We start from the raw sequence: 17174 nt of genomic DNA on the forward strand, positions 1-17174 counted from the left end.
CTCGGTTTCTTCCTAGTATTCGTTCTCCCGTATCTCTCGGGACCATCGATGGAACACATGATTTGGGAGGACTATTTACTTTTTTTTACAAATTCCTAAGCAATTAGCTGGAGACGTTCACAATTTTGAGTGGCCCGGTAAATCACTTGAAAAATGACGTCACTCACTAGACAACGATCCTCGCCCGTGGAAAGAATCGTTTGGAGCTTTGGCTATATGATTTTGTTTTTCCTCTCGGACGTGTTTTGATTCCCGTTTACGTTTCTCTAATGTCCGAAATAAATGTCAGATTGACGAGGTCCGAAATACGATTCGAGAGAAATGGGAAAGCTGCCTAAAACAACCTGTCTGTGTCAGTTCAAAAGATCATCATTAACCCATGAGTTATATCGATAATAGAATTGATGAGTGCCTCGCTTGACTTGAAAAGAGTTCTTGTGCTCTCCGTGACGCAACGTGTTTTAAAGCTCTTTATTCTGGAGACTACCATATTCCAAGGGCATCTCTATTCAGTTGAACAAGAGTGTTCTAAATTGCCTTGAGTACTGGGTGCGATGGTGATCACAAAGGGATATATTGAGGGAAATTGAGACCCTTAAAAGTGTTGTGATGTGGACGATTGTGTGTTTTCAAGCAATCATAATTTCTGTCTCAAAGAAGCAGTCGGGATTTGGAACCACTTTAAGATGTTATATCCACATTCATTAAAGAGGACAATTAAAATGGGCGACGAGATAGCTCCTCCATTTATTGGCCCCTACAAAAAATTCATTATTTCAATAATACATACTAATATTTCTAACATTTGTATTGTTCTTCGTACTTTTGACCTGTTTTTCACATTCCTGCTAATTTTCACAAACTCTCCACACACCTGTGCATTTCAAACACTAAAACAATATATTTGTCAAGAAAGAGGTTTTTTTTTTCACTTTATGATCTTTTTATAAGTCGGACATCCAGGCGTTCAAGTGTCGTATATCTTTCAAATTCAAGCTTTGCGTTCCATTTCCTAACATGAAAATGACCTTGAAACGCCTTGAAGTGTAGGGAGAGGATAAGAGTTACGACTTTTTTTGGAAGGGTTAGAGCAGTGGCTAGCAAAAGCTAGCTACCACATCATCCTTTTCCAAATTCCTTTATCCAATGTCATGTCCGGTACTTGATTGCTTCTCCGTCTGTGGATGTGGTTGGCACCAAAAGTATCCATGAGAAAGGTAGGGGACGACAATCAAAACGGGACCCCTCTCAAGCTTTGAAACGTGCATGGTTCATGACCATGAGGCACAAGGGATAAGGGAGATGGCTGCAGAGGAATTGTTTAATGTGCAAATAGGTTGTGCTTGGGTTCAAATGTTCGATACCAGGTCTCTCGATCCAAAATTTATTTGGGAAATTTTTGCTTTGAATGACGATTGACGATCCAACACCCCTCAGTGGCCTTGCAATATTGTTCAAGCATCAACCAACCAAATTATCATTCAACTAGTCAAATAAATGATCAGGCAATGAAAGTGCCAATAATCATATGCATAATCTGTAACCAATTTATTCATTGCCATTTGAGATCCAAAAAATCCAACAATAATCCATGAACTTTCAAAAGGCATAGTGTTTTCAACACTAAAGTTAATTACAGTTTATTAAGGCACTTGTTATGCTTAGGTGCTATATTGCAGCTTTGACAACATGGAAGATGATATTCAACTTAAGCCTTTGTCTCATCGGGGCTCTTATTTGCAAAGTCAGACAGTCCAAATGAAATGGGGAAGAGGCAGGGTAGATTGCCAAATAAACTGCTTGTTAAATGCCAAGAACGCAATTTACTTTCCGGACATAATGTGCCCTGGATTATTAATTATACATAAAATTTTGATCGAGCTAGCCAAAAACAACTCAAACGCATTTCATATCAATAAAGAGGAAACAGCCCAATCGGCCCTTTATTTGGTAGAGGCGAGTTCCCAGAGCGCCCTCTGAAGTGCAGACCGTAAACCCTCTGCTTTGTTTAGGTGTGGACACCCAAACGTGAAAACGAGAGAATACGCTCAGAGATGCCAAACTTCATCAAGGGATTAAGTAATGAACAATTGAATATGCCAAACTTCATCAAGGGATTAAGTAATGAACAATTGATTTCTCAAGTACTGTGATACAGTGAATAAGCTATTAGAAGGGTTGGTGGTGTTACTACAATGCTAGAATAGATAAGAAATAAGTTGATCAACAAAAGAGAGCGTATTCTTGTATTTCTTCGCCGTGCATTGCAAACATATCTGGTAAAGATCAAAATGGTTTTTATGTTGCATTCGTGAGGACCTGTGCTGTTGTGGTTGTTCAAGCCCATAATACAATGTCTGGGTGTTCTGAGAGTGTGTCTATATTCCCTAGCAAAATATTATCAATTGATTGTGCTTCATCAAATGAATTCTTTTGAAGCCAGAGTTGCGATTCAGCCAACAGTACGGAGGTCCTAAACTTTGGGAAAACATTGGAACTGAAATTCTGATCTACTTTAATTTCTAAATGTTCTGCCAATAGTTGTGAAGGCCCATAAACATTATAAAAACAATTCTCTGAGACTATCGCGGAACTCCCATGTTAATGGACAACACATTTAAGCCATTGCCTGCTGTCAATGAAACGTCTCCAATATTTGGGAATTTGCGTTATAAAATATAATTGTAAGAGTGTCAGTGGAAAAAACGAGGAAGCGGGGGCTTAAACAAATAGTGCTTGTTGACCTCGGATTATTTATGTTGGCATTGAATAAATTTGATTTGGTTTCAACAACTCAAAAACCTTTCAAATTGCAATAGTAATGTTCAAAAAGGTTGATTTGCCTTATTACAAATATATTATCATACAAATATATTATTACTCACTTGAACATTGATTTAAGATCTTGCATAGCAAAGCAACAACTTTTCCATTTCCCTAGAAATAATTGGAATGAACATTTTTTTTTAATTTTTTGTCCTGGTCTTGCTTGGTCGTTAGAAAGGCCTGTAAAAGAGACCTAAAACAGGATAATGGTAACGGGAAAACCTGCCTCGCAAACGTCAACGTTAAACCTTTGTCCCCCATGTTTTGTTCAATGTTTTCCAAATGTACATATAATTTTCTTTAAAAAAATTTGAAGGCAAAAGATATAAGGGAACGAATAAAATTTCGAATGAATGATTGTTGACTGGTTGGAACATTTAGCATCGGAAAAAAATAAAAAAGTTAAAAAAAAGCATCCAACGAGATTGTACTAACTGCTATGTTGCCCCTTCTTCTTTGCATGCAGCGCTTCAAAGTCGTCCATAGAGCTGCTCTGCGTCTGAAGTAGGGAAATTTTGTCACCCTACCGATAAAAAGGTCGAAGATCTTTGCATAGCCCATGTACTGTCTTTGACGATTGTACCTACGAGTGTTGTTTGAAGACGTTGAGCCTTTGTTGAATTCACGGACAAAACAGCAAACTCGCTTTCCCTCGGTCTGAAAAAAACGGCCTGGCAGGCCAATAGACTTCGATGCTCGCTCGCCGTCTTGTCAGTCGCTCCTCTGGACAAATTAATCATGAAACAATGATTCTAGTGACCACAAGTGAAGCAACCCTCTTTGGACGAGATCTATAATTACAAACAAAGGCCAAGCGTACACTTGTGTCTCTATCGACGTACCTCTCCTACCCGCCACCTGTAGGGGGATCATCAGAAACTAAGGGCTGACATGTGTTCATAAAGGCTCCTGTGGGAACGGGCAAGGTCAAAAAGAGAAGACACTTTGGTGGGATCATGGGGAGACGAAAGTCGCTCTTGGCGATTATCAAGGACAAGTTCCAAGGCGGTTCCAAAAGTAATGGCGACCTGGCCGAGAGCAAAAAGGAAGAGGACGAAGAGGAGGAGGAAGAGCGATCCTTGATGGAAGTGGAACTGGAACATGAGCTCGCCGTCGCATTTGATACTTATAGCAAGGTCAGTCCCACAAGGCATTCGAAATCAGACGAATTGATCTTCCCTATGGTAATGTGGTTCCAAAGAATTGTTTTTGATATGCTAAGAACTACTACAGTTTCTTTGTCAATTTCATTTTGATGTTGATCCGAGGTCTAACAACGGAGAAATGGATATTGTACGGTTTACTATTGTCGGATCCAATACAACTGAGACTTGAAGCTTACAGACGCACTGATCCACTCATCCAGTATAATTTGGCGTTGCTTTAGATCACAATCAATCAAGCAAATGCCTGAGTAGAGTTGCAATTACAAATGAACATTCATATCAGATATGAATTTCAATTTTGGAAGCTGAGGTAAATTTATATCCCTCGATGTGATCACCAGATTTAGACGTTTATGGCCATTTTCAAAGCCGTCAAATGTTATAAAATGACGGTTTGAGTTAGGCCTTCTTTGTTCCATTTTTTATTGTTTTTGAGGCATTTGTCAAAAGTTATCATATCTGCGACTAAAAACCGACATAAGTCTTTACTAGTCTGAATGCAAATTAACCCGGATTTATTCGTTCATTTTGCTCCATGAAACAGCACTGTTCCGTTAGAGTGCCAAGAACTTTACGGAACGATAAAGCCTGGGCTAAGTAGTGATGCTTTATAAAGCCAGTTGTGTTGGTGTGTCACGGGGGTTATATTTTCTGATTAAGTGTTTGCTCAAATGAGAAGACATCCAGAGATGTTTTTCTTTGTCAAAGAGACAAAAGGAACAACTTTTGTGAAATGCACATGTTTAAAAATAGCTCAGATAAGTGTGTTAAATCACCTAAAGCACATTGAAATGCATCATTGTAAAAAATGTCGTCAATCAATATTAAATGGACTCTCAGTTATGCATTGACGTAAAATTTCACAAACTTCTATTTGGCAGATGCTTAGTTATTGCAACTTAAAGGTTGAGTTTTGCACCTTAAATGATCGAAAAATGGCCTAACCCTGTTTCCAGCTATTCCCAAGTATTACATATGATTGTCTTTTTCAATGACACGACAAGAAATAATATTTCTCCATTTTCTTTAAGATTTCTTTAAAAGCTAGAAGCCTCAAAAAATGTCGCTTAAAACTTACAAAAGATGTAAAATTGCCTTTCATTTTGCTTAAGTGCCAAAAGCTACAATATCCTATCATGTTCCTAAAGTATTTGAAAAATATATGTGACGTTTTACTTTTCAAATTTGTCACTTTTTGCAATAATTACTATCTATCTACGAGCGATGTTTTTATTCAACATTAATAGAATTTAGTTAAAATCTAAGATTAAGCTTGATTCAATTTGCGATTGACAAGTATGGCATCACAATTGTGAAATATTGACATCAAGTAAGTTTTAAGTTATATATTGCAAACTGTTTTCGAGTTTTTCTACCAGCTTTCGAAAAGTGAAATATTTTCATTTATATTTTAGGCATTGAAAAGCATATTATATATTTTAGCAATTATAAGATAATTATTAAGATATAACCGGAGCAATTTGTAGTCAAATTTGATGCAAACGCAGTCTTTAAAGCGTGATATCTTATCATTAGCTCAATTGATTTGGAAAAACTTTAGTTGGAAACGCAACTGAGGTTAATACCAAAATCTACTGATTGCGTTTTTAAAAATATTAACTTTTTCCAGGTTTTAAGTGGCTTAATATGCTAATATGAGCTAAAATACAAGATTGTTTTTTTTTTTGTAAAAGTTGTTTCTGTTGTTTCACTAACAACGAAAATCGTTATTAGAAGTCTTGGCCTTTGCACAAAAACTTCATCATTTTTGTGGGTACCACCGTGGTATATGGTATTGACCACCTTGAAATGATTTGAACTCATATCTAAAAGTAATCCGAAGTGATGAAAGTACTCATACATCTCAAAGGGGGAGGTACAAATAGATTTGAGGACTCCTTCAACAGCCTATGCGTCTTGCTTCTGCAGAAAATTTAGTGTTTCAAATGATTTTTTGAAGATTTTATTGTCTAGGGCACTTGTAAGCTCTTATGGAAATAGGTCAAGTGGCTTGAAGCAAAATTTAATTCTAGAAGATTTAACAAAAGCCCCACGTTTATAAACCGTGACTTGACTTTCCCAAATCATTCCCAAGCATCGCCTAAAAACTAGCAAAAAATAATTTCAAACAACTTGGCATATTTCACAATTGGACATTATAAACGATATGGATCCTTTAAAAAGATTAAACTTCTTAACACTTAAGAAAATGTCATTAAAAGTGATGACAGATCGAACGCCCTTAGGAATATCAACACGATCTTAGGTCTGGCATACAAAACTGAAATTCGATTAAATTTGTGTTTTCATGACACACGATGCTTTCTTTTCTTTTCTTGGCGCAAGAAGATTACTTCCATATTGAATTTCAAGTCCAGAGACATTCAATTTGTCGCAAACGCTTCCATATTTTATACACTGCATTAAAGGCCTTTTGGCTCACTATTTGCTCCCTGAATGTTTTAGTCAAATGTGTCCCCAAGTCAAATTTTGCTGTTTATAGTAGTTTAGTTCTATGGTATTTTGTCTTTTTCAAGCTCATCTGGATCGAAGTTTTACTTAGAAAGTCAAAAGTAACATCATGGTTATGTTGCAATTTGTATAATCTTATGAGAGTGGCAAGCTTGAACAGAGTTAAGAGGCAAAAGAATGTAAGATCAAAAATGGATGAAGTGTGCTTGTTTTTTTGGTGGGCAAAATTTGGCTTTGATATCTTGATTTCCGGTTTTCAACGTGTCAGATTAAATCTAAAGACAACCTTTCTCTTCACCTTCTTCACCTCCTTACCCGCCAAAAGTGACCACATCCGTGACTTTTACTGTAGTGTAGCTTCATACTTCTGGGTTACTAATATCCTATAATCTGTGTAGTAGACAAGCGTATGTTCCATCGTGATTCTGAAATATTTCATTTTTCTACATTAAGGTTAGGATATCTCAATGACTACCACTCGCACTAAGATATCGTTTTTTTTAATCCAATTCCTTCCTCTTTGGATTCGACTAATGTTACGGTGCGTCATTTACAAAATTTTTGGAAACAGACCGGACTCTATTTCTTAATCACTTTTTTGATTGTTTTCTTACTTTTATCTGGGCAAAAAGCCACCGCATTTTTACCCCCCAAATCGGACTTTTTATCGGACTCGGAGAAAACAAGTCAATGATCTAATTAATGACTCGCCCATCCCTACTGTCAAAACTTGCCTTTTTAAGAAATGCCGAATAGCGTTTATTGCACCTTTTTGTTCATTTTGTGGCCTATATTTTTGGAAAACATTGCTACTACTTGTAACCTTTACCAACATTTTGTTTGATTTAACATCTGATCTACCAACCAATTGACTACAGGGTGCGAGGCATACGGTGTTATACTTTCAAAAAAATATAAAGTTGTTGGCCGAATCTGACATCGTCTTGCAAAGTGATTAAAACACCATTGGAGGTTAGATTGGATTACTTACATTATGTGCCATCCAAGCTATCCCAAACCCGAATTTCAAGCAATTGGTTGAGAACTCTTTAAGCTGGATCAATGGTTCGACTCTTATTGAAAGTGTAACGCCGCATGCCACGCACCCTGTAAAGCAAAAGTTAGCAGATCTGGCTGGCCGTGGAATAAAGGTTCAAATCACGGTTCAAAAGCTTGTTTCTTCCGAGTGGCTAGTTCAAGTTCTTGCTAATTTGTTGAACTATCTGGAGCCCAAATGGACAAATAATGCTCGAGATGTAGTTGAACAAATGGCCTGTGCAGGATTGGCATCGATTTATTCATATTCTCTCTTTCTCTCGCTCTGGACTTCCTATCCAATGACATCTTTGAAAATGAGTCAAATGAGCCCCCGAAAATGCTCAACTTCTTGTGTTTTGAGCATTGGATCTTTTGAAGTGATTGCCGTGAGGAATTCAGGATGTAGGGGACAGGTCGCATCTTTCTCTTGTCTCGCCATTTCACAGGATTCAAATGTTTCCGAAATCTTATGCCAAGGCTCAAGTCGTTCCTAACAAAAACCGAGAGCAAGTGCATTATTTGGGGGTGGCATGTCCAAAGTAAAAAAGTAACGAACTAAATAAATTCGAAAGTCGAAATTACTCGGTCTCGAATCAGGAGGTTAGTTTGTACACGTTGATGTGATAAGAGGGGAGGAAAGAGGCCACTTTAATGGCGAGAGAAACGATAACTACTGTACATACTTATGCTTTAAGTACATACTGGCTTTTCCTTTTTCGAAACTTGAAGGTATTTGGATAGCCGGGGCACTAACACCGAATCGAATTCAAGTATGACCAGCAACTAGGGAACGACAAACTACAATACTATCTTTAAAAGAGTAAGCGAAGTGATCAAAAATCATAATGCGGATTTACGCCTTGAGCTGCCTTTTTAGGAAATTTTCAGTTCTTCGTCGATCATCAACTAAAACGCGTAAGGAGAAAGCTGGTTAAAAGATGTTTCAACTTTTTTATCTCCAAGGGGACATCGGATTTAATCCCATTGTTGACTTTGGCAATTGACGTTAGCCAAGAGCTTTTTTAACTCTGTCAGCCAAACAATGGAATTCCGCAACTTCATGTTTGAATAAGTTCAAATTGTGCATAAAGAAAAATTAAAAGGCGTGGCGTAGTTGTGTTTTGCATATTCCCCATTAGCAGAAGGGTCCACAATTCCAATATATATACCTAGTTCGAAAAAAATGTCAATTGTTCGATCTTGGTCGAGACTTTTTCTGAGACCGAAAATCAATCGTGCAAATTTGAATTGAGGCCCGGTGTTATTTCGCAATGTTTGTGTAGGCAAAACTTTTCAAAATATGACAATGAAAGTATCACAAAAAGTAAATGGATAACAATTTGTTGAAAGATGCTTGGAAAGAATCACAAGACATCCGAGCAATTTGACAACCGATTCGTTTGTTCAAAGTCAGATTGATGTCCTTCAGAAGGAACGGCTTTCTTTTCCGGAGGGGAACGAGATTTATTCTTGATTGAAATGACGTCACAAATGAGAGAAACATTTTCATCCGTCCTTCTCACGTTCCTTCATTTCCGTGGCTATTTTGTTTCTGCTGGCCAAGAACTGGAGTCTCCCATTGCATGCACTCGGCACTAGATGGGAAGAGCTATGAAGCCATTGCATGCAGGGTTGGACGCATCAAAGCGTTCATGCTTGACCTGATATAAAATGCGTTGCGCTCCAGAAACAGTATCTGCTCTGACCGCCGGATGTCCTCTTCTTGTCCTCATCTTTGGGAACATTTGAGGGAAAATCGTGGAAACATGTGACATTTCAAATAAAATGTAGGAGTCATGGTGGGCCATTAGGGCGAGGTTTGAACAAAAGCGACACCATTTCCAAGGAAGCCCTGCCTCACAAACAAGTTATTGTTTAGTTCTTGTATTCTTTTACTCAGGGACAAAGGAAAGGGAGGGCAATTTGAGTGCAGCTTGATCTAGTGTTTGGATGGAAAGTGGCGAAAGAGTATGCCCCACAGATCATATAATGACTAGATCTTCCAGTGGCCAGACCTCTGTGCAGACCAAGATGGATTTAGCGTCAACAGATCTGTACACCAACATAGGGAGGGGTGACTGCATGATCAATAGTAACGATCTACAATAGCCGGGTCTTCAACAAACGCATTCACTGACAAACTCTCTCAGAATCCGGCCACGCTTGCCAATGAAAATGCATGAGTCACTAGACACCAAAAATTATCTATCAGCTGATGAAGGCAAATGTTCGCATTTTTTCCCCCGCTATGGTCTAGACATTATATTGTCTTTGGCATGCACTCTTGATCTAATCATCTGATTTTATAGGACAAGCTAATTTTTGTAACACTTGAACGGGGACAAAAAAAGGCAGTGCTTCCATTGATTTTGTTGACAGCACACATTCCTTGTGCAAGTTGTGCCCAAGTGGAATGGCTTACCAATAGAAGTCCGCAAATGTCGGACCATTTGAATGCTCAACCAAGTGATTGCGAGTTCTCCATTAGTTTGTCTACACCTAGGTTTAGTTTTCTTGTCCTAAATGACAAGCAGCAGATGCTGCGTATGCGTTTGATAGCAAATAAAGCTGCTTGATAAAGACATGTGATCTGGCTGTGACAAAAGCTCCTTATTTAACATTGTAGCTTTGGTCAGTAGCATGGGATTTGGGATGGAATTGCCAAATTTTGAAGTGGTGTGAACTGCTGACAAGAGATAAGAACAGAGGTTAGTGTTCGGCAAAGGGTTACAAAACAAAACCAGAACATGCAGATTCCCTTGAGCGTTAACGTTAATTGTCAAATAATCAACTTGTAAAAACCATTGAGTTGGAAAAAAGCCCAGCCCTGTATTTGTTAGATTGGGTGGAAAGTGAAGCCTCGCAATTCTCCCAACTGATGTTGCCCATAGACCATGATGTGGCCTATGCCGTAAGCTAGTTAACTTTTATTGATATCTGAGACGTAGCATTATATTACCAGCCTTTTTCCGTTTTTTTTAGCCTTGAGATAAAGGCCATTGCTGTCTATAGTTTATACGTTTCAAACGAGACACGAATATGGGAGGTCTTCTGAGTACTAAGAAATCTTCTCCCAAGGAAACATGGTGAATACCTTGAACCCGTGTTAAGAAATTCACGTCCAAGTGGTCATCTTTCTTTTCTCTCCTTCCTTGACAAGCACTAAATATTCAAATGAGAAACACCCTCAAATTGGGTCTTCTCATCTTATCTTGAAAATTTGTGTCTCCGCCAAAAGAGATGCTTCAAATTGCCCCAACCTTTGCTCGATGAGGAATATTAATGAACCAAGATAGTTATGTGTCGAAGTATCAGTAGTGTACTGTGCGTACGTAAATGCAGACTAGAATGCGATGTGATGTGTCGTACGTTTTAAAGAAAACAAAGAAAAAGGTCGTCTTGAACGAACGAACCCAAGACCAGATTGAATCAAAAGGAAAGCTGCTTCACCACGTTCGTCGAGATATCTTTCCGAACAAAAAAGCTGAAATGGAACATTGCGTATGAGAAGATCGGTAAAAGTGTGTGTGTGTGGGGGTGGGGGGGGGGGGGTCTATTTTCGGGGTCTAAAATTTGTTGCTGGCCCAACAAGCTCCGTACGTCAACAAAAACATGGAACACATGATATTTCTCCAGGAACTTGAACAAACTTCTAACTAGCTTATATTTCTATGCCTCATTTATTCATTCAAAACAGTCATGGAGGCTTTAAACATAAGGCACAGTATATCAGTTAAAATGTCTGCTTATCTATAATCATTTTGGGAAGCAGTGTGTATGTGGTAAAATGATGAGGATCACCCAAGGAATCATAATTGCGATGCTATAACTCTATCCAAAAACAAGTGCAAGATTATTGAAATATCTTTCGAGTGAGTTTAAAAGAAAATGAGAACAATAGAAACCAATTGAAATTAGTGATGGGTAAAGATATTCATTGTCTTAAACCTAGGATCACGTAAAACACATAATGGGAGATCAATTTGAAGTGTGCCATCCCTTATTATTGTTGAATTTCAGTTTTAAAAAATTGAAAATAAAACACCAGATGGAAAGGAAAAAACGCATAGCAACGGCAATTATATAATTTTTGTCTAAAAAAAATGATTCTTTTTGCCATGTCATGTGAAAACTCATTGATTTACAACAGCAGATGCATATCAGCCCATGTTTTTTGATGAGGACAGAATGAATGCATCAATTGATGCGTTTTTGTTCTAAAAGGTGTATAGAAATAGAACCCAAGAGAAAATTTGCCGTTGGAAAATAGGACAAGTCTGGATTCCAAGTCACCAAAGTTAAAATTAAAGTCTGAAATCCGGATTGTCTGAGCACGAATGGCTTAACATAACCTAGACCACACAAAATCAAAAGTTTAGAAATGATCAACGTTTTTTGCAATAAAATTATAGTATAACATAACTATAACGTGCGGTTCCTTTCGTCAAAATTAACGGATGAACGAAATTAACTTACTTATAGTTTAACAATATCCACCACTGCGTGTAATTCCACTGACAAAATGGATGATTTCTGACAGTGCCTTTCATAAAAATTTGATATCTGGGATTGAAAAACACGAGCGATTAGATTGGTTTAAGAAAATGTTAACGTGGGTTCCCAGCTTGACGAGGATCCAGCCGAGCTCTATTTTGTTTGACCTCACTAATTTAGTCCTGAACATTTTTGAACGACCCAGGCCAGTTGCCAGTTGTACATATCTCGTTAGGGAACCTCGTGTTCCGTCCGTCCGACCATCATACTTACGTAGTACAACGTGGACGGTATGCTATGTATTGATGCGACGATGGGTGTCCGGTTCCTTGAACTCATTAAGAGCAAAGATCAGTAGGGGGAAGAATGTGACCCTGGATTTATAGTCTGACCTTCTCTGTCTTCCGTTCTCTATAGGGTTTGACCGCAATACCATGTAAAGAGATCGGATACATTCTTCGATCCTTGGGCCAAAATCCGACCGAGGACGATATCGTGAATCTGGTGGTGGAAGCAGGATGCTCGTGGGAGGGCTATTTGTCCCGAGGAGATTTTGTCAGTGTGGGCCTTGTGGCCTTGGAGAAGCAAGCCAATCGCCTGGACGATGTCCGAGCGGCCTTCAGGTAAGGGGCTTTCATGAAATACAGTTACATATGTTGAATTGAAGTGCTGGCTCTCGAGCTGCCCAAACGGACACAAGGGACTGATTGTTCAGGTCTTCTTCATAGTGCACTTTCCAACGTGATCCAATTATTATTGGAAAGAAGAAAAGAGCTAGCTAGCCGTGATCGTTGATTGATCCGTTTAAGTGTCAAGGACATGCTGAGATACAAAGACAGGGATACAATTGTAATGAACCAGAGAGAGAAGCAAAAAGAAATCTGCTGCATTCCTGAGCAGCGCAACAATCTGGTAATCCAGAGAAATTCAATCCCGTTTTCACATTGCCAAAAGAAGGACTACTAACACTCAGGACGGAGAATTATCCTCGGATTAGATGGAGGTACTTAAATAAGTATGGTCGTGGGTTGCAGATAAACATACCAAAGTTTTGCACAAACTGGACCCATTTTCCACATTTGAGTTCAAAAATGGGTCAACATAAAAAGTCACAAAATTGAGATGTGTCTGCACTTGTTCTCTATAAAATAGAAGTCCAACAACAGACGTTTTGTTCCATAGGGAACAGAGGTGCAGCCCGCATGGGCAAACGAACAAAGTCGGAGCATAAAATAGCAAGCTCGATTGACTTGCTTCATATGATTGAAGACCTTGGGCAACATGATAAACATCGCGAGATCACTCATGTGTCACTTTGGGTCTACTGCAGGGTACTAGGGGTAGGCCAGCAATCCGATGCTCCAATCTCTCTCTATGTGTTGTTCACTATGGTCTAAACAAAGCGCGTTTTAGGTGCCTTCAAGTGAGAATCTCTTCGTTTCAGGGCATTCGACCACAATAACGACGGAAGCATCTCCAAGAACGAGTTGAGAGATGCCATGACCCGTTATGGACACACGTTCAGTTTGGAGGAGGCGGAGGAGATGTTTGCTGAGGCGGATTTGAACGCTGATGGCAAGATCGACTTTGACGAATTCCTCACAATCATGATGCAAAGTCATCATAGTGTCAACTATGCCACCAATACCAATGACTGTGGATTCAGCCGCAGATGAACAATGCTCCCAAGCAATAAATTGAGGTTGTGTGAATGTAGCGAGCAAGTTATTGCGTGAGTTTTTGTGCCTTTGTCGAGGTTGAACCGCTAAAGATTCATTGGGCTTGTAAGTTGCAAAAAAATGAAATGTCTCTTGTAAATAAGCAGCAGACTCGATGATCTGGCGCACTCGTGCAGACAAGGAGACTTCAAACTGTAATGCTTAAATGAAAAAAAATTAGTTGAATTCTGCAGTGCAAGTCAGTCACTCAGAATTTGAAAATTTTGATCAATACTGATTGGTCAAGATGTTTGCCTTTGCTCTCTTGCTTAAGTAATGGCTCAAAATGAAGGTGATTAGACTTTCGCTCTTCTCTTGTACTTCACACGGCAAATAAAATAGATATGCTTCCTTGGGTCATTTTTCAGTTGTTTTTTTCCTTTTGCCTTCCAAAAACCAAGGGCCCACCGCCTTAATCGGTTCAGTCATCCTTTCCAAGGCTATTCACCAATGACTGCTGTGGAACATCAGTTTCATATTCAACGTATTTGAGATGGTCTACCCCTCGTAAGACCCAGAAACATTGGAAAACCAAACCCTTCTGAATTGCCAGACACCCAATGAAATTCGTTGTAGGGGGTCCGGCCAATTCTTGATATGTATATACAGCACCTCTATTCCGAAATTCTATCCTCAAACGCGACATGATAATTCAAAAATCCCAGTATTGAGATTGAACCTTTGAGCTGATGATCTTTGTTTTACGTCTCTCTCAATCGTGCTCCCATTTTCTCAATAAACGATGGAATATAAAGCTTGTGCGTAATCATTTTCCATGACATGTAATTATACGATGTTAATTTTGGTTTCACCTTCTTCATGGTGGAAAATCATACTTTTAATGGCTCTAAAAATGCCAGGGTTAGGTCGACTTCTTTGGTTGGTTTAACCTTTGTTAGCATCAGGTGGTGGTGTCGCTTGGTTGTTCAAACTTGGGGAGGAAATAAGCTTCTGGTCCATGATGTGAACAAAAGACACCCGGGATAATGGCCATTTTAGGAAATGTTTTACCCAAAAGAGCATCATAAAAGCAAAGAACAAGTGAAACCGTATGAAGTGGACATTGACATTGTGTGTTTTATATTACCTAGCGAGAATAAATTTGACCAATAATTGATAAAACTAAAAAGGGCAGCAAAAATTGAATGCCCAATCATAATTGATAATCAAAAATGGAAAGTTTCTTCAAATCCAATTTGGAAAACCCGACGAACGCATTAAAATGAAAGGGTAAGAAAAGTCAGCTTTTGCTTTCAATTTTGGTTTTTGCGGACATTTTTATTTGCAGCAGGAAATTTTCTTTAAAAAGGTATGAAATGATCTTTTTAAATTTATAAGTGTGCTTGCAGAAAATGGTGTGAAACTTCTTGTCATCCTCGGAAATTTCATGCTAGCAATGTATTTTGGTAAATCAAATCCAAGCTACATAGAACGCACTTCAAACCTCACTTGTCACAGGGATGCATTTCGAGCATCGGTTGAACAAATTGATGTACGAAAAACAAGTCATAACGCGTGAGATTCGTCATTTAATTGCTTCCTTACTTTTTCTCTAATTTAGCTGAGTACTGAATCTAACCAACAGAGAGAATAATTTGGTCGAAAGAATACTGTATTATCAGAGAGATTGCTAGAGTCTAGAGGACTAGTCCTCTACTAGAGTCTATCGAGAGAGCATTGGCGCACATTCATCCTCCTGGGACCAACTCGTACGTCTGAGAATACACCAAAAACTAGCCTTGACCTCACATCTACAATTTTTAACTTAAAGAGGGTGGAACAAATTGGTCTTTTTAAAAAAATGATAGTCGAGCCTATGATTTCATTAATTAAAAATGGTGGTATTTTATAATGGACCCAGAACTTTCCTATCATTTCTTAAATAGAATTCATGAAAATTTCGTATGATTGGTCAAAATTACTGAATGAAAGGAAAAAAAATATATCAGTGTGTCTGATTATTAGTGCAGTTTTTTGGATTGATTGGAAACGTAATCTACGAATAATTCTTTTTTTCTGGCAAATTTCGGAAACGATGCTTCTTTTTGGTTTGACGTCGACAAGATTTTAAAGCCTACCACATCTCGTTGCAAGGAAGTTCATGCCAATAAACTTGGAGCTTTAAAATACATGTCGACTTGTCGGATTGACGTTTTTTTTGCAAAATTTCATATCTGTTTTCCATTAGAAATGTTTTCAATTAACACTTTATCATCGTTATATTGTTTGCCAATTCTCTTGTTACAAAAACCGACTTTAGATGAATTTTAGTGCTTAGCAATTCATTCTGGTGTTAGGAATGTATACATCTTTGTTGATTCCATTGTGTATCCACCACAACGAACAAAGGTCCCTCTATGAAGAGACGACTGGCTTGTCAGTAATGTTCGTCCACAAAAATGTAAAGGAAGTATTACAAAATGGCGTAAAATAAGTTTGATAAAAAACCTATTCGAAATCAACAACGTTTAGATACCTATATGGCTCAAAGTTCAAATCTAGCCAGCGGCCAATCTAGTCGCCTCGCTGAAATAATAACCCTCTGAGCCTTTGGAGAAAATTTTACAGTAAACCATTCATGGTAGAGGATCATGGCGAGAGCATTCCTAAGATACACACGCGTATTCACCACGTACCACAGCGTACACACCCGCGAAGTATACCAGCGCTCCTCGTCCACTTCCAAGTCACCACGGAAAACCATTCCCTCCCCTACCATCTTGGCTTAGTTTGGTTCATGTCGTTCATGAAGTCAGATCATTGCATCCGACAAGTTTCCCTGCCTCGTCTGCGTTATTACGGTACAACTTGAGTGTCCCCAATACACCGTCCATCCCCCAAATTGTGAACCCATTGCAATACAGAGAAAGAGAGAGAGAGAGAGTGGCAGTTTTTTTGAAGGTGCTCATCCCGCTAGATGAGAAGGGGCTGGCAGGTACCTGTGCCTGCCAATGTGAGTCCGTTTGGATGCGGAAGACACCGAAGAGATACCAAGAGAGAGAGTGCAGTGAATGACCAGGGGGTGATGATCCAAGAAAAACATTGACCTGAACTCACGGAGAGGAAAGTAAAAGTGCTGCCAGCTTTTAGTGTGTGTGATAGAGATTGGTTCCATTGATCTCCAGAAAAAAGGGTTGGGGTGTTATGCTCGATTGGCGGAGTGAAATCGAGAAACCTTGACGTGTGATATCCATAATACCAAGACCATGGACATGGTTCTCGCTCCGAAGATTGGCCAAAATTGAGGTAAGCGCTTGGAATCGTAGGCGAATCAATCGTGATGCAAAATGGCGAATGCGAGTATTAGTCAGTCGCCCTTGAGCACGTCTAGGCGGGCAAAAGCATCTCGAATCAAAGTGGAAAATGGTTGACATCTAACATTTATTCGCGAGGGGCAGTTTAAGCTGAAATGGACATGTTGGATATTTCTGCTTCTTTTTGTTTCCTCGTGACGTCAACG

General features: G+C 38.9%; 1 protein-coding gene across 1 annotated transcript; it reads left to right on the plus strand.

Annotated features, from left to right (window-relative positions):
- Window positions 1–3278: 3278 nt before the first annotated feature.
- Window positions 3279–14468, plus strand: LOC131882423 (uncharacterized). Its single transcript, XM_059229561.1, has 3 exons — window positions 3279–3962; window positions 12414–12619; window positions 13441–14468. The coding sequence occupies exons 1-3, from the start codon at window positions 3783–3785 to the stop codon at window positions 13670–13672; spliced, it is 618 nt and encodes a 205-aa protein (XP_059085544.1). The 5' UTR covers window positions 3279–3782; the 3' UTR covers window positions 13673–14468.
- Window positions 14469–17174: the final 2706 nt, after the last annotated feature.

The sequence above is a fragment of the Tigriopus californicus genome, chromosome 6 (assembly GCF_007210705.1).
Source record: "Tigriopus californicus strain San Diego chromosome 6, Tcal_SD_v2.1, whole genome shotgun sequence".
NCBI classification, from domain to species: Eukaryota; Metazoa; Arthropoda; class Copepoda; order Harpacticoida; family Harpacticidae; genus Tigriopus; species Tigriopus californicus.